This window comes from Callithrix jacchus, chromosome 10 (assembly GCF_049354715.1).
Source record: "Callithrix jacchus isolate 240 chromosome 10, calJac240_pri, whole genome shotgun sequence".
Classification (NCBI taxonomy): Eukaryota; Metazoa; Chordata; class Mammalia; order Primates; family Cebidae; genus Callithrix; species Callithrix jacchus.
In genome coordinates, this window is record NC_133511.1 from 84934174 (window position 1) to 84952286 (window position 18113).

At 38.7% G+C, this 18113-nt stretch overlaps 1 protein-coding gene across 4 annotated transcripts in view; it reads left to right on the forward strand.

Annotated features, from left to right (window-relative positions):
- The window catches only part of ZDHHC13 (zDHHC palmitoyltransferase 13), a 54577-nt gene extending 42602 nt beyond the window's left edge, over nt 1–11975 (forward strand). For 3 of the 4 annotated variants that reach the window (XM_002755095.5, XM_009007816.5, XM_009007815.5), the window contains 6 exons: nt 350–412; nt 1114–1207; nt 2350–2433; nt 6361–6518; nt 8599–8696; nt 11379–11975. In XM_002755095.5, the coding sequence (XP_002755141.1) occupies nt 350–412; nt 1114–1207; nt 2350–2433; nt 6361–6518; nt 8599–8696; nt 11379–11517 (636 nt within the window). In that variant the 3' untranslated portion in view covers nt 11518–11975. The remainder of the gene's footprint in view (nt 1–349; nt 413–1113; nt 1208–2349; nt 2434–6360; nt 6519–8598; nt 8697–11378) is intronic. The other variant, XM_009007813.5, reaches the window with a different exon arrangement.
- The last annotated feature ends 6138 nt before the right edge of the window (nt 11976–18113 follow it).

Here is an 18113-nt window from a genome sequence, read left to right on the forward strand (position 1 = left end):
GTTTTGATGTATACTGGTGGGTTTTTCTTTTTTAATGGGTGTGTATAAGTGCATATTTATTTTTCTCTAGCAGATCATAAGTGGGAGATGATTGCCATTCACAGAGATGAGGTGATAGGTGGGAGTAGTGGGGTGGTGTAATTTTCATGCAACCTAATTTATTGGCTGTTGGTTGAAAATGCAACCTTGAAGTCACATCATTTCAAGCACAGAATGATTTGGTGGCAAGTATTCCAATTGCTTTTTTGACTACTTAGTTTGGAGTGAGAGCTATGAGAATGGTACATAACCGTGCATGATACATTTTCCAACAAAATGTGATAATAAGGTCAAACTTCATGTCTTTCAGAATATCATCACCCTTGCAGAAACTGGCCTTCTGGATTTCAGGACATTTTGTACATCATGTCTTGTGAGTCTTTTCTATATAATTTTTTCCCATAGCAAAACCAAATTCTTGATAACATTGCTCATGTAAGCATTTGTCAGATCTTCGTGGTATATTTACACAAAAAATATACACTGTGTATTTTTACTCATTTCTAATTTTACATTACTGTCTGAACAGCTTTCTGTCCTGAACATATGGAAGAATGATGTTTGTAATCTATTGAAGTTGTCTCTGGTTACATCTCTCTGTGAATTATCCAGCATGTGTTTTATTTGCTTTTCTTTGTCATGAAGCATATATTAGAACTAACTTAAACTCAGAGGCTCATAATGACCTTAGAAACCACTTAGTGAAACCTCTCACTTTGCAATTGAGGAATCAAGGGAGGAAGTAAATTCTTCCAAATTATTAGTGGCGCTAAAAATGGAACTTGGGTTTCCTTCCCTTAGTTCTGTGCTTATTTTGCACTGTGGTACTGCCTCATTTCTGTTTAGTCCGTGTGAACAGACTCTGGAATTCAGATCCCACTTAATGATGTCCTAATCAAAGTAGACATATGGAAGTAAATATTAATAAGGCAATCCACAGCCTCTGTGTGAATTGATGGTCTACTTAGGATTTCTGTCAATGCCTTTGTGACCTAAAGTTAAAATTTTGCTTGTGATTCGTTACCACTTTGTGACGCTTGTTTTTGCTTAGGCCTCTCTTAATTGCTCACTTAGATAAGGAAGCCATTAAGGTCACTCCATTGCCATGTGTGCAACTCCTGTGTGGCTCGATATGATCAACACTGCCTGTGGACTGGACGGTGCATAGGTGAGAAGACTTAATTTTTCAATTACCAGTATGAAGTTAAGAATATGTTTAGTTATGGCTCATAGAAAATGTGGAAGGGCATCCAAGGGCTCCATTTTCAGTATTCCAATATTCCAATAGCAATGAGCCCATATGTCATTATTACAATACAAGTAATATAGTGTTTTCATGTGCATTATCCTGTTTGATAGCTACAGACCTGTGAAGTAGACAGAAAAGGTATTATCTCCATATCACTTGTAAAAATGCTAGATCAGAGAAGTTAAGACACTTAACTTACAGTGACACAACTAGTAATATGTAAACCTAGGTCTCTGGATTCCAGTGACTGTTATTCCTTCTGCTGGGTTTCGCTGCTTCAAGAGAAGGTCAGACCATGATGTGAAAGCTGAGGAGCGTTTGTGTCATTAGCATTGAAACGCTCCCATCTCCAGCACTGAGAAGGCAGCATGTGCAAGAGAAGACTTAATTGCCAGGCTTTTCCTGCTTTCTTCCCTTCTGTAGAACTATCTCAGACCGTGGGTTCCTACTCTTTGCATGTAAATGTAGCAACATGTAAATGTATTGCTGCTCCTCAGATTCATTTTCTGTGTTCCCCTGATTAAGTCAATCCTTGATATTTAGAGCTTGTGCTTTTACAAACACATTAAATGGAAGGAGGAAAGATACAGGGTATGAGTTGTCCAGAATCCTGCCTACCTCCTTCCTTCTATCACAGGATAGGACAGCCTAGAGCAGTGTTTGCTTAGTTAACTTTATTCTAAAAGTTGTACTTTTACAAACATGTTACATGGAAGGAAGAAAGAGACTGGGTATGATTTGTCCAGAATCCTGTCTACTTCCCTTCCTTCCATCACAGGATAGACCAGCCTAGAGGAGGGTTTAGTTAACTTTATTCTATTCCAAAAAAAAAATCTTCTTTTAAGTAAGCAATGAATAAATATTAGTTCAGTTAATATGGACAATTGACTGTGACATATCAGAAATGTGTGGTTTGATTTAATGGTACTTAAAAGGAAAGCAACAGCTTTATTTCTGTTTTATTTTGGTGAGGACTTTTGGCAGGAAAATGGTTAAGGAGGTCTTATGTTGAAAATCAGAAGAAATGAAAAGACTAAGTATAATTTTTTTTCTTTCTTTAGGTTTTGGCAACCATCATTATTATATATTCTTCTTGTTTTTCCTTTCCATAGTATGTGGCTGGATTATATATGGATCTTTCATCTGTAAGTATAAATTTTTCTTATAACAATCACATACATCCACACCCATTTCTACTTTTCCTTATAAATCCTTGTATATCACATTCTGACTGGATGACTATAAACCGTACCCCTAATAACAACAAGGTGAATGCCTCTAAGACTCCCTCAGCATTGGAAAGTTGCAAGAAATGCAAAATGAGGTTAGTTCTCAGTACTTTAGAAAAAAACCATGATAAATTTGAGAAGTAGTTAAAAATAGAAATTAATTTAAGGCAAGTGCAGATTTGTTCCCCAGTGGAGAGGGAAAGTCAGCTGCTCAAGTACAAAGCTGGAGATGGTAAGTAAATAAAACAGAAAAAATAAGGTCAGTGGTAGAAAGGTTGGGGGATAGTTGTCCAGTAATTAAGCGACACACCTCTGAAAGCACATGCTATTTGGTAAGTATCAAGTTGAAACTGAGAACGGATGGGAATACTAACAGTTAAAATGCTAGAAATAGTAACTTGGAAGAAAACATTAGATCACTTGTTCTGCAGCCCTGATGAAGGAAAAAAGCTTTAAGTAGCAGTTTAAAAGAGTATCTAGGGTCTCACATAGGGAGTGACAGCCAGCTGTTCTGAGGTGGTTGACTAAGAAGGACAGGGTTTAAATTGAACAAGAAAGATTTTGGCTATCTCTTAAGAATTTCGTGATTATGTTTTTCAGACCTTAGAAATAGCTTACCTTACTGGAAAAACCTATAGTGCTTGTAGTTTATTTATTTGGACTTTACTGTTAGTTGTTTATTTATTTTGAAGGTTTTGGGAGAATTGGGCTCTAACACAGAGGCTTCACTTCTAATCTGTTTCCGTCCACCCTCCCGTTATGTTCTTGGTCAAATCTTAACTTTACCAGTAGAGTACTAGTTTGTCTCTTGAGCTGAAGTCTGGAGTAATTCTGAAAGACATTAAGAACGTTTCTTTCCCCGTAGCATCCTAAGCCCCAGTACATGTATACTTTTTTCCTCTCTTTCTCTCTCTTTAGTTTAAAATTTTTGTTAGTTTTCGAAAGACAATTTTTTGTACACTTGCCACCAAGCCTCCCAGTTTCCCTCCCTAGAAGTATCAAGTATTACAAATTTTGTTTTGTTTGGGGTTTCATTTTTAGAGATTATTAACTAGTATCTATGTATAATGAGTTATTTTTTGCCCTGCTATAGGCATGGAGGGTGTCAGTTACCTTGTCAGACCCTTTCCTACCTGATGCCTTGGGTGTCTTTGATCACTAGGCAATGCTTTTCTAGCTAAATATAACTGTCACCATTTTAAATAGGTCTAATAGTCAGAAGGTTGTAATCTGTGAGCTTAGTTCTTGTCAAAAGCCACCAGTAATCCTGAGCATTCTGTTTTTATTTCAGTTAATTTAATTTTATTTATTTGTTTGTTTTTTGTTTATTTATTTATGTAGTTTTGGGGACAGAGTTTCACCTTGTTGCCCAGACTGGAATGCAGTGGCGCAATCATGGCTCACTGCAGCCTTAACCTTTTGGGCTCAAGTGATCCTTCTCCTTGTCCTCCCAAATAGCTGGGACTGCAGGTGCGTGTCACCATGCCCAGTTAATTTTTAAATTTTTGGTAGAGATGATGTCTTCATCTTGTTGCCCAGGCTGGTTGGTCTCAAGCCCCAGGCCTCAAGTGATTCTCCTGTCTCAGCTTCCCAAAGTGCTGGGATTACAAACATGAAGTATTGCACCTGGCCAGCATTAGATTTTTAAAACCTCTTAGATTGTGTCTCATAGTGTAAAAAATAAAAGACTTTTTTGACAGTGCTTGTTTCTGTTGAGACAGCTGCCTTTCAAGGCCTGACAGTAAAGCTTATTCCTGGAAAACCTTTGTAAGTTGGCACATGGACCAACTTGTCTCTTGGACTAGATCCTATGGGAGAGGAGCCAGAGCTTACACCACTCTTGCCTCTCCTCTCTTCTTTCTCTTCACTAAAAATAGTCACCTTTGTTTGGCATCTATGACCAGCATAAGACTGTATTGATAAGGACAGAAGCGATTTTCCATCACATTCAGTCTTTCCAAGTTAGTTTTTTATTACACATGAGATTCTTCCCTCCTCTTTGTCTTTTTTCTCTGGCCCTGAACCAATTTTCTTATTGCATTTTGTTTCATAAGAACATTCCCACCTTATATTCACTTACAAATATATGAACTAGCTGACTGTATTTTGTTACCTTTATTCCATTTGTATTCCAGCAATATTTGTTTTCACTGAATGAGGGCATTGTGTCATTTATTGTTATTTCACAGACAAAAAACATGAAGTTGTGCTCCATTTCTCTAATGAGGCTTCACTGTCATCCCACCTCCCTTGTTTACCATGAGTACTGTATTATTGGAGCCCTACTCTATACTCTCCTTCTCATGTGACCCAATAGCTGCTACTTCTGTACAGCCTCCATCTATTTCATCTTTTGTAAGGTCTGTTACAAGGTGGACAGTAAGTGACTCCAAAAGTGTTAGCGTCCTGTAAGTTACAAAAAGAAAGATTGTAGATTACTATCAGGAAGAACTATGTAACTGTCAGAGCTATCTAAGGATGAAAACGATTGACTTGGAATGATATGCGTTCCCTACCATTAGCCATTGGCCACCTCAAAAGAATGTATTAGCACAAATTAAACTGTTACATTGCATAAGATAATGTAAATGATAACTTGCTATTGTATCTTTGATATTAAATCTGAAAACCAGTATTCTGAAAACTTCAGTGTGAGATCATGCTGTGCTATCAAAAGAATTCCCAGAAGGGAGCAGTAGAAATCTGTAAGCTGAAAGAAAATAGACATCCTTTCCCACTCAACAGCTGTTTTCTCCACCTACTGTTGGAAATTATATTCTTTTTTTGATATCAGGTGCATGGGATGCATCTTTCTTTGCTGTCCTAATGAGAAGCTCTAGAGAGAGTATAATTTTCTTTAACTTGTACCTTGATTGCTACTTTATGATGATTGCTCTTAGAATGCTTCTGGCATACTTCATGAAAGATGATTGGAAATCAGAGACTTCAAAAGAAAAAAAAAGTAAATTTTTAGGGTTCAAATGGACAGTTGACAGGAAAGTCATGGACTCATTTTCTTCCTGTCCCTGGAGTTCTTCAGAGCAGTATTAAGAAAATGTCTAAAACTGCTTATCAAATTGTCAGAGGCATTTATGAAACCTCAAGGTGGAAATCTATAGAATTCTCATTTGAAAATAATTCACCCTTTATGCATGGCCAGGGTGCCTGTAATAGTCATTGGATTTATATAACCTTGAAGATCTGTTCCTTTGTTTCTACTGCGTCCTGTGTGTATTTTTCCTTACTGCTGCTCCTAGCTACGTGGGTTAGGAGGTTAATATGAAAGGCCATAGTAAAGTCCTTTCTTTTAATTGGCACACCTGAGGAGAACAGTACAGAAGTATACCCATGCCCAGCTCCCTGTATGCTATTAGATTGTATTCTGATGGCATCTAGGTGCTTATTGGATGTCTTGTGCCCATAGCAATGGCCTCTTCATCTGAACCCTTAATAAGAGTTTATGTTCAGTCCTGTAATAGACCCATAGTTGCTATAAACACAAATATGGTAGGGAATGTTCTAAACAAATACTTAGCTTCAGGCTGGTACATCTTATGCTGATTTTAGTAAAGATTTTATGGACCTTTTTTGCCTTATTCCTTCACTTTTGACTACCTAAAAACAGTGTTATCATAACCTCAGTTAACATTGAGCTACCATTTTGTCATCTTTGGTTTTTGAGCTGTCATATGGAAGATGAATTCCAAAAGTTGAATCATGATCTGTGCCTTGCTTTCTTTTCTCCCTAAATAGAACTGCAGTGATATTATCTTCTCGAAAACTAGTTTATTGCCTTTTTAAATAATGGGATCTTTTTTTAAAATTTTTTTGGTGAATTCACAGATTGGTCTAATCATTGTGCCACAACATTCAAAGAAGATGGATTATGGACTTACCTCAATCAGATTGTGACCTGTTCCCCTTGGGTTTTATATATCTTGATGCTAGCAACTTTCCATTTCTCATGGTCAACATTTTTATTATTAAATCAACTCTTTCAGGTATTTATTTCTCTTCTTAAAATGGCTTTGAGTAAAATTTCCAAAACTTGTAGTGAGATGGACTTGAATTTAAAATCAGAAGATATACATTCTGTTTTTACCTCTGTCACTTACTGTGTGAATCTAGCCATGTCATTTAACCACACTTGAATTTCAGTTTTTTTGTCTGTAAAATGAGATAATAATGCCTATCTGCTACATTAAATCACAAGATGTTTTAAAGGTTAGCATAATAAATTATGAGAGTTGGACCTAGGAGTTACCTAATCTGAACTCTTTATTTTATAAATAGAAGTACAGAAAGGTAAATTGAAATGCTCAAGGTCACCCAGTATGTGGCAAAATCAGAACTGTAGACTTAGGTCTTCTGACAGTCCCATTCGAGGGCTTTTTCCATTGTACAGTTAAATTTTATGTTGTGTGTAACCATAGTATAAACTAAAGTATCATGCAAACATGAGATGATTGTTTTTGCTCAGTTTTTCCAACCCTGTTTGTTACCCTTATTACTATGCAGTGCTTAAGTGGATGAGAGTGGAAAGAAGTGAAAAATGCATCACTAACCACTGGACATAGTAATTACATTTTCAGAGAAGGCCATGGCCAATTGAAAGTTCAAGCTCCAGGGCAGTTGTCACCTTCAGCTTTCTCCAAAGCTTTAGTCCCTTCCCTCTTGCCTTCCATCCCTTATGAGCCTAACCTAACTCTCGTTATTGCTGTGTCCTGCCCACGTGGAATGGGCATCGGGTGGTCATCAGTCTGAATCAATTACTGTAAGACCTCAGATAATTAGAGCATTACTCAACCAAAGCAAAGTGTATTCCACTTTTATGGGGAAATAACCAATCTCAAAATAATAATAGTGATAATAATAACAAGAAGTGAAAGAGGAAGGAAGGGAAAAAGAAATAAAAGAAAAAAATGTTTAAGGTTGAAATTGAGTTAATAATATTGACTAAACTGAGGTTTCTGAACATTCATCTTAATCTCCTATCACTCTCACATCAATAGACTCTGGCAGCAAGAATAGATACTAGCATATAGTATTTATAATGCTTTAAGACGTAATTTATAATTCTCTTCTTTTCTAGAATCTTAGAACGAGTACAAGTATGTGAGATGATAATAACCTTTATTTTTTAAAAAAGTCAATAAGGCAAAAAATAAAGTTTCAGATAATTTTCAAAAGCAAGAATTCAGAGCAAAGCTATTTTCTTAATGAACAGAACAATCCACTTCTTTGGAAATGTTCATTTCCTGAGTGCTCTGGGTAGTCGTGGCTTTGATTATAGCACGTCAAGCTGAATGTCTAGGCTGTTGGTTAGGAGCATGGGCTTTATTCTCCCACTAACCAAGGAGTCAGTCCCAGCTCTGCCACTCTAAGCTGTGTGGACTTGAATCAGTTACTTCATCTCTCTCAGCCTCTGGGTTAGGTATTTTAAACAGATTGTCTGAAATCCTTAAAACAATATCATGAGGATGGTATGATGAGCTGTTTTACAGATATGGAACTTGAGGTTTAAATGAGATAACTCTGTGAATAGTTATGGTTTTTAATGATTTAAGAATTTTTAAGTTACCTTAATTTCAGTCTTCCCAAAATTTGTGGAATTAAACATTCTTTACTTCTGATTAACTTTTTCTTTGGCCCTTTTCAAAGAGATACTAAAAAGAACATACAAGTTGAGATAATTGCACTGATAGTGATCTTATATTTTTTTATTTCTCTAAAAGTTACGCACTGAATGTTCTGAACATTAAAAATGACCATACACCATAGCTTGAATTAATAAAGCAGTTATTTCACAGCTCTAAGTCAATGTACAGTACTTTCTTGAAGGTTAGTAAAAAATTAGACAATTAAAAAACACACACGCAAAATGCCAGTTACTAGATTTATATAGGGGAGTATAGTTTAAGGCTGCTGAATCTCTGCATCACCATGATCCTTGGTTAGAAAGCTGGGGAATATTGTCTGTGGGGGCCTGCTAAATCGTTGCCAATGTCCTGTGATTTACTGCTAAGAATGATGGAGCTACAATATGGTGTTTTTCATGTACCTTCCACCCTTCTTTTTTAGATTGCCTTTCTGGGCCTGACCTCCCATGAGAGAATCAGCCTGCTGAAGCAGAGCAGGCATATGAAACAGACGTTGTCCCTCAGGAAGACACCATACAAGTAAGTGAGAGTTGTTCTGGACATTGAGTCCTGTAGAAGATCCCTAGTCACTGGTTTCCTAAGCTGGTGCTACTGCCCATGGCCGTGCTGCTGTTCTCTAACCTGTTATCTAGTACAGTTGACCCCCTCCTTTCTTAGAGAAGCCTTAGTAATGGAGTGAGTGGTAAGGTCATGAGCCCCAAGGTGGTAAGAATTTGAGATTTAGTTTACTGGACACAGCACAAATAGTAAGTGACTTTGAAGTTTTGCCAAGATGGGGAATCTCTCTAGTCATGCCACATGGTCACAAGGTTGTTTGTTGCTGGCATGGAGTCAATGTGAGATAATTAGGTGTATGGCTGAGAAAACCAGCCACAAGGTGCTCTGTGGAAAGTGTTTGCTTGTGTGCTTTGCCAGGATTTTCACCCTGGCTTTCTATCACCATTAATTCTTCTAGCCCTACTTTGAATGTGACCACTTGTCCCAGGGATAAGCCAATTTTTCAGGTTTGGATTTGTTCCCCCTGGAGCATTTGGTTGTATAAAACACGTTTTCTGTTGAAAATGAGTGTGTGTATAGGAAAACCTTCATCTTATGAAAGATAGGCCTTTGAAGCTTATCTCCCTGCCACTTATGGCAGGGTCTTGGAAACTGGGAGTGCTACCGAGGTGACCCAGAGCCCTCTGGGGATTTGAACACTTGCTGCATATCTCATGAGCAGTCTATTTTAAAGCACACTCTTGGTACAAGATGAAACTGTTAGGCTGTTAGAAAAGGGGATCAGAGACTGGGATATGACTACAATATGTATTTAGAGAGAGAGAAATTGCCTTCATTGGGAAGAGATGGCTAAAGCAATGGGGAGTGGAGAGGAGTGTAAACTTGTGATGATTGTTTCACATTGACAGTGTTAATAAAGTCCCTTTCTTTGTGGCTTAACCAGAGGAATAAATATTTACTGCACTAAACTATGGAAGCCTTTGATAGAGTTGGAATTTGAAGCTGAGCCTTGAGAGATGTGGGGCAGGGCACATTGGCGTTGGGAGGGAGGAAGGACATTCCAAGCCCTAGAGAAGAGTCTGAATAGAGAGCATTAGAACATGTTGGCTGAGTAATGGCAACATCACCTAGAGGAACTAAAGGTAAAACCTCAGAGCTACTTTGAGTCCACTTTCCAAAATCTCACCCAAACCAAAGATTTTGCTTGTTTTCCTCCTCTAAGTTGCTTTTACTCACTACAGTAGTCACGCTTTCTCCATGAGGGATATGTTCTAAGACCCTCAATGGATGCGTGAAAGTGCAGATAGTACTGAACTCAATAATACCATGTTATTTCAGTCTCATAACCCAGCAGTCAGGTAGTGTAGACAGGGTAAAAACACCAGACAAAAGGATGATTCATGTCCCAGACAGACAGAGCTGGATGACATGAGATTTGATCATGCTCCTCAGAACGGCATGTAATTTAAATCTTATTGTTTTTTTTTTTGGAATTTTTCATTGTAATATTTTTGGGCTGTTGTTGACCACAGGTAACTGAAACCAAGGGTAAGGGGACACTACTCTAACTAGTTTTTGAGCCAGGTCCTATAAATTCCAGCATGTGTCCCCACTTCAGTTCCACAGTCAGCCCTCTTTACAGGAAGTTGTCTTCTGAGTAGTGCCGGTCCTTAATAGACAGCAACTCCATCATCCTAATGCAGAACACAGTCTTTTAAACAGCAATGCAGTCATCCTCATACAGAGGTATGTTTTGATGTGTGTAAGGGATTGGGTAAGGCACTTAAAAGATAGACCATATGTGTAAAAATGAGCATTTCTCATAACTGAAATAGGTAGTAGTACTTCAGAAGTTTAATTGAGAAGAAATGATGCCTAAGACCGTTGTAGTCTGGAAAGCTCCAGTGGAAATGTGGGCATTGGCCTGGGCCTTGAGAACAGGTAGAACGTAAAAGGATAAAGGGGTTCCTGAACTAAGTGTAGAGCAGTGTACATTCCAGGCCCACACAGCTATGATCATGGGAAAAACAGAGCCAGAGTACCTGGAGCAGGAGATTTATAAAGATGCACAGGGAGCTAGAACTTGAGGGATACATTGTATAGGGCCTTGAATACAAAGACAAGGAATATTTATTTGAGCCTCTAGCAGAGGTGTATCTTTAAAGAGTTTTGATTAAGAGGCGAGGGACTATGACTATATCAGGGTTTTTGGAGGATAATAGTCTGCACTATGTAAGATGAATTAAAAGGAATTGAGACACAGAAATTATTACATTTTAGAGAGTTACTTATACGGTTTAGGGAAAATCCCATTTTGTTGATTACAGTTGTTCTGGCCTATATGGACTTTGAGGTAATCAGAGTTCGAATTAGGGAAGTAAGAATAGAAAGAAAGAAACTTATTAATGTCAGTGGCCAGTTCATTAAATGGGGAATCCAAAATGAAGTGATGATGAAAAACTCAATTAAGGTGCTGAGCAGAAGCCAGGAAATCTCAAAATACGGATTCAGGTCCAGAAATAGGCTTCAGTTTTAAGGTCCCAGAAGTCCAGGAACTATCCGATTTACCCTGGATTTATGCAAGATGTTTGAAGGACATTGTATCTTAAAGATTCTCTGTGAGTGTTTATGGTTTGAATGAATGTTGGTCAAGCTAAACAGGAACTATAGTAAGAAATGTTCTCTTTTTTTTTTTCTTGGCAGCCTTGGATTCACACAGAACCTGGCAGATTTCTTTCAGTGCAGCTGCTTTGGCTTGGTGAAGCCCTGTGTGGTAGATTGGACATCACAGTACACTATGGTCTTTCACCCAGCCAGGGAGAAGGTTCTTCGCTCAGTATGAAGAAAAGCAAATCAAAACTCTCAATCTGATTTGTTTTTGTATATGTTGATGCTCTGTAGTTTGAAAATGAAGTAAAGATTTAGAGTTCACCTAAGCCCAAAGGAAAACACTGGTGGTTTTTAAAGCCATTGGGTTTAAAAGTTCTCAATAAGGCACTATACTTTTTTAGATATAGAAAGATGGACTTTTCTGATCAATCTTGGCAGACATCTAGAAAAACCATATTTTTCACAAGAAAATGCAAATTACTTTTTTTGGAAATAATATTCACCAATTATGATTGAAATGGAGTATTTTCAGATACTATGCTGGCTGTTTCAAAATAGTACTATTCTTTAAACTTGTAATTTTTGCTAAGTTATTTGTCTTTGTTGTATCTATAATTATGTAAAAAATATTTAAATAGATGTACCTGTTTTGCTTTCACACTTAATAAAAAAATTTTTTTTTTTATAATTGACACTTGATTTCTGACACTTAACACTTCTACAGTCTTAAATTAAGATGTACATAGGACATCTCATTCCAGGAATGAGTTGAGATTATGATTAATACCAGCAAGCAAGATTTAATTTGTTTTTTTTCATCTTAGAAAATAGAACAAAAAAAGTCTTGAACATTAATTGCTGCTTTATTTAATACCCTCAAAATATTAGACTGATATGACTATAATTACTAATTTTCCTTGTTTGAAGGAAATGTTAATTCAACTTTAACTCTTAGTTAGTATTTATATACCTCTGGGCATGGCACCTTCCTGCTGAAAAACCTCCCTTGGGTTCCTGTTGCTCTTGAGGTAAAAGCTAAAATTGTCATTGTGACCTACAAGGCCTTGAAGCTGTACTGCTGGTAAACTGTTTTGTTTACCAGTATCACTGGATCACATTGTACTCTAATCATGTTGGCCTTTCTTTTCAAGCATCCGTTCTTTTTTCTACCAGAGATAGGAGATGCAGATAAGGAAACTAAAGGCAAAGAAATTTGTATCTTCTGCAGGGTCACAAAGATACTCAATGGGGCTGCCACTCTGCAGTCCCAATCATCTAGAATATCACTTGACACATAGTATTCGTTCAAAAAATATTACAATCAATTTGTTCAGTTTCAGAGTTTTAAGCAAGACATGATGTGATCAGAATTGTGTTTGAAGATTGTGATTCTCAATTGGGATACAGAAGAGTTTTTTCAAGGTATATTCTCTTTCTCCCTTCTTTTCTTACCAACTCCTGCCAAGTTAGTATTGTGGCCCAAATGATCCGGAGACTGTTTAGATCAGGGACAGGGCAAGGGTGGGTGTCTGGGGCTCACAGTTTGAAATTCAAATTCTCTGTCTCAGACCTTTCAAATCAGTCTCTGGGGAGAGAGTGCTGTAATCCTAATGATTCTTACATATACATACTACTGTTTGAGAATCATTTACTTAAGGAACCATACTTTCTCCATTCTACACGTTATGAAAAGTTTTTTTTTAAGTTTGATAATCACTGTTTGGTAGGTATGCAATTGTAGTGGTGAAGAGACCAGATTCTAGGGACCCTGGGTTTGAATCTTTGACCTACTAATTACTACATAAGTTACTTTTATCCCTTTGGGCAAATGACTTAAATTCCTAGTGCCTCAGTTTCCTCATTTGTATGATATAGATAATAATAGTAAACATTTTGAAATGTCACGAGAATTAAATGTGTTATTTTTAAAAGTGCTTAGAATTGTACTTGACACATAGTAAATGTTCAATAAATGCTGGCTCTTAATTTAGAAATCTAATGGAAAATTGAGTACAGAGAAAGATAAGCTAGAGGTAGAGCAGTGCACCAAATCCACCCTTCTGTGTTGTATATTCTAGGGCTAGAGTTCTGCAAACTGTCGTCTCGCTGCCAGATGACTTCCCATTAAAGTCTCCCAGTAGACTGCAAGGAGGAGCAGAAAAGGGACTTATTCCATTCTTCTTCCTGGCTATTCCTTTCAATGTTGCTCCAACAATGGCCTTTCGTCCCTCAATAACATTTGGAGCCAGTGTCTAACTTTTTTTTTTCCCAAAAGCTACTTCACTGTGCCCCATTAGAAGCACTAGCAATAACCAGGCAGGGCTTTCTCCTTTGATGTCTGACTTCTGTCCTAGGAGACTTCTCTGGGCATCTTAATTATGATAACCTATCTTTTCTCTTAGTTTCCCTAGCCCCAGGAGTGGTACCTGCTTCTAGCAATTACTATCTCTGTGTTAAGTCAGTGTGTTCCCTTTTTACTTTTTCAAAAATAGCACCTGTTTAGCTAATTCCCTCTACTACATTCTCTTTATTAAAATAACTAGTGTGTAGCCGGGCACAGTGGCTCATGCCTGTAATCCCAGCACTTTGGGAGGCTGAGATGGGCAGATCACCTGAGGTTGGGAGTTCGAGACCAGCCTGACCAACATATAGAAACCCTGTCTCTACTAAGAATACAAAATTAGCCAGATAATGGTGGTGCGTGACTGTAATCCCAGCTATTTGGAATGCTGAGACAGGAGAATCATTTGAACTGGGAGGCGGAGATTGCTGTGAGCTGAGATGGTGCCATTGTACTCCAGCCTAGGCAACAAGAGCGAAACTCTGTCTCAAAATAAATAAATAAATAAAACTAGTGTGGTTTCTGTTTTTCTGATGAGACTTGACAGATATAGAATGTTAGAAATAAACTGTTAATGATGGTCTAGGCAAGAAGTAATGAAGGCCTGAAGCAAGACAATGACAGTGGTACAGAGGAGACCCAGCAGGCCCAGATCACTGATTGGATGTGGGGAGAAAAAGAGGAGTCAAAGGTGGCTTTGAAGTGTTGAACCCAATGAATGAGAGGATGAAGATGCTATTCTGAGAAATAAGGAACACAGTGTGGGGAGATGAGGTGATGAGTTTGGTGGTTGAGATCTACTGAGTTTGAGGTACTTGCAGGTTATCCAGTGGAAAAGTCTAGAAGGCAACTGGAAAGAGGCCAGGGCATGGATGGGAATCATCTGCATAGATGGATGAGATTATCACAAGGGAGAGGTAGAAAATAGATGAAAATGGTGAGTCACCTTTCTCAAATGGAAAGAGGAATGCTAAAAAGAGATCAAAGATGACAACTGATGAACAGACTAAAAAGTACGAGAGAGAGAAAGGCAGGAGCAAGAGCTTATGGAATATGGATTTAGGGAGCTGGAGAAGGAGGAAGTATCAAAAAGGAGATTGAGTAGGAGGACAAGAAAGTAGTGTCAGCCAGGCGCAGTGGATCACACCTGTAATCCCAAGGTGGGCAGATCACCTGAGTTCAGGAGTTTGAGACCAGCCCAACTAACATGGAGAAACCTGGTCTCTACTAAGAATCCAAAATTAGCCAGGTGATGTGGCACATGCCTGTAATCCCAGCTGCTCGGGAGGCTGAGGCAGGAGAATTGCTTCAAGCTGGGAGGTGGAGGCTGCAGTGAACCGAGATTGCACCATGGCACTCCAGCCTGGGCAACAAGAGCGAAACTCTGTCTCAAAAAATAATAGTTTTATAGAATCCAGGAAGGATTCATTTCAGAGAGGAAACAGCGGGAACTAAGGAGCATCTTAATTGAGCAGAAGTTGAGAACAGCTGACAAAAGAGTTTGTGATTAAGAGGTTGTTAGTGGGGCCAGGCACGGTAGTGATTGGTGAATCACTTGAGGCCGGGAATTTGGGACCAGCCTGGCCAACATGGTGAAACCCCATCTCTACTAAAAATACAAAAATTAGCTGTGTGCTGTGGCACGCACCTGTAATCCCAGCTACTTGGGAGGCTGAGGCAAGAGAATCACTTGAACTCGGGAGGCAGAGGTTGCAGTGAGCTGAGATAGTGCCATTGCACTCCAGCCTGGGCAACAGAGCGAGAACTCCATCTCAAAAAAAAGGAGGTTATTAGTGGTCTCAGTTACTAGTTGTGGTTGAGGATGGAGGTTAGGGGCAAGGAAGACTAAAGAGTCTAAAAGACTAAGGACTAAGTGTAATCTAGTCTTACAGCGTGGCTCTGAAAGGAGAGAGAAGGCAATAGCTTGTGGCAGAATAGCAAGGTTTAGTCTTTGTATTATTTTAAAGCCAAGACAAACCCAATCATGTTTGTCAGGGCCAGGGGAATGTGACTGTTACGCTATTTTGCCATAACTTCATTCCTTTCTTCAAATATCTTTATAGTCACATTGGAGACAACAAATTTAAATTCCTTTCAAAAATATCAGGCAAAATCTTGGTCTTCCCCCTGAGACTTAGGATGGACGCTGGAGCCATGAGGGTGGAATAATTTGGATGTTCTATGTTTCAGGTATGTAGTAATTATGAGAGCTCATGCAATAATAAATGTCCTCCCAATCTCAGTGACTCCACACAATATTTCTTTCTCATGTCATGGTCTGTTTAGCTGTTAGCAGGTGTTCTTCCTGCAGTGACTCAAGCTGCTTCCCACCTACTGGCTCTACCATTTCCTCAGGCCTCAGTATCCACTGGACTTCTGCATCCAGACATATGGAAAGAATGGAGACTTTCCTGAAAGGTCATGGAGGCCAGGACTTCATTGGCCAAATGCAGTCATGTGTCTCAGTCAACAGTAAGGGAGCCTGGGAAATGTAGTGAAATAGCTTACCCAATAAGCAGAGGGGAAATATGACGATTGCTGAACCACAGTAAGCTTCTTCCTTTGTTTTGTTTTTTCTTTTCTAAACTCACTCACTTTAGTATGTAATAAACTTTTAGATTCTAGAAGAATTTGCATTTAGCCTGGCCTATACTCTCTCCTATTTCATTCACTTTAAAAAAATGTTTATTAGGTGTCTACTATTCATCAAGCACTGTGAATGGCTTGACATGTCATATTCTAACAAGGAGGCAAATGGGAATACAAAATTTCAATACAATGAGATAACTGCTATGTTAATTACATACTGGCTATAGGGGTACAGAGGTGGATTAGTTCTGCTCAGGTAGTTCAGGAACAATTTGCAGAAGAGATGGCATTTGACCTGTGACTTGCTTAACAGGAGTTCACCACACTAAGAAGTTGGATTAGGCAGTAGAGATGTGGGGAGGTTCCCATCTTCCAGGAAATCGAGGCAGAGGAACGACATTAGCAAAGGCATAATGGGGTAAGCGTTCTGGGCATATTTGGAAAACCCCAAGTTTTGTAGCTGAAACTTGTCTGGAAGAGAGAGTCTAAAGCTAAGTTGAAGGGGTAAGGCCAAGGCCAATTTGTGAAAGTCTTTATATGATACACGGTTATGGGATGAACTGTGTCTCTGCAAAATTTATTTGCTGAAGTCCTAAACCCCTCATACCCAGAATGTGATTGCTGCGTTTGTAGATAGGGCCTTGAAAGAGGTAATTAAGTTACAATGAGGTCATTCAGGTGGTCCCTAATCCAACATGACTGGTGTCCTTCTAAGAAGTAGAGATTAGGACACAGACACCACAGAGCAAAAACCATGTGAAGACAAAGGGAGAAGACAGCCATCTCCAAGCCAAGAAGAGAGGTCTCAGAAGAAACTAACACTGCTGACACCTTGATCTCAGACTTCAGCCTCCAGAAATGTGAGACAATACCTTTCTATGAAGTCACTCAGTCTGTGGTACTTTGATAATAAAGCAACGCTAGCAGACTATTACACATCTTAAAAAGAGGGATGGAGGGGATGTATTCTAGACATATTTCGGAGTCAGAATCCAGGAGGCTTGAGATGTAAGGCAATGTGGGGTGAAGAAGAGAGCAAAGTTAGGATGGGCAAGTTTTTAGCTTCAGATTTCCTGGGTAGATGGATGATGGGGCTAGTAACCGTGAAATGCAGCAGAGGAGGAGGAGGTTGCTTTGTCCTGTGGTCATTTCTCAAATGTGTCTTACCCTTCAACAAGCCTGGAAGTCCCAAACATAGTACCAAGATCATATATTGTTTTTAGACCTCATGTAGGACCTTGTCCAAGACACTACATAAGCAGCACTGAATAAATGCTCATTTCAAAGAAAGCCTTTCCCAGGGACTTGGAGCATGGAAAAACCCATGGGTTAGCCAAGTATTTTATAGTTCTTATCACTAGATTTTCACTTGCTTTCATGTGTTTCAAATAATTCAGAATTGCACAGTGGTGGGAGAAGCACTGTGGTTGTTGAAAGCAGAAGCCCAAGAAGTGCTTGAGCCGCTGATAACTTGCTGAGGAGGCAGGGAAAGGCATTTCTAATTGGATGCATTTCATTTGTGAGGTTGGCAATTTGACGTAGAAGTCTTCAGAAAGTTGCTAAACCCCAGGGAATTGTCCTCTAATAAGAGAAAATCATCCTCATGTCATTTATAATAGAGGCAAATGCCACACTTCGTTGTCATTTCTGAGTTTTCAAGAAATGATAACATTACAAAGCCCACAATAGGACAAAAGGATCAACTCTTCAGCAATTTTGTTAGTTTTGATTTTCCTTTTAGATTTTGCTATCATGTTCTCTATTTTCTCCCAGACCCTTGTTTTCTTCTCCATTAGTAACCAGAAAGACACTCAGCTGACAGATTCTGAGAGACTGCTTTCCTTTGCCCATTGTTTCTTCCTTCTCACTCCTTTCTCAGTTGACATCAAATTTATTAC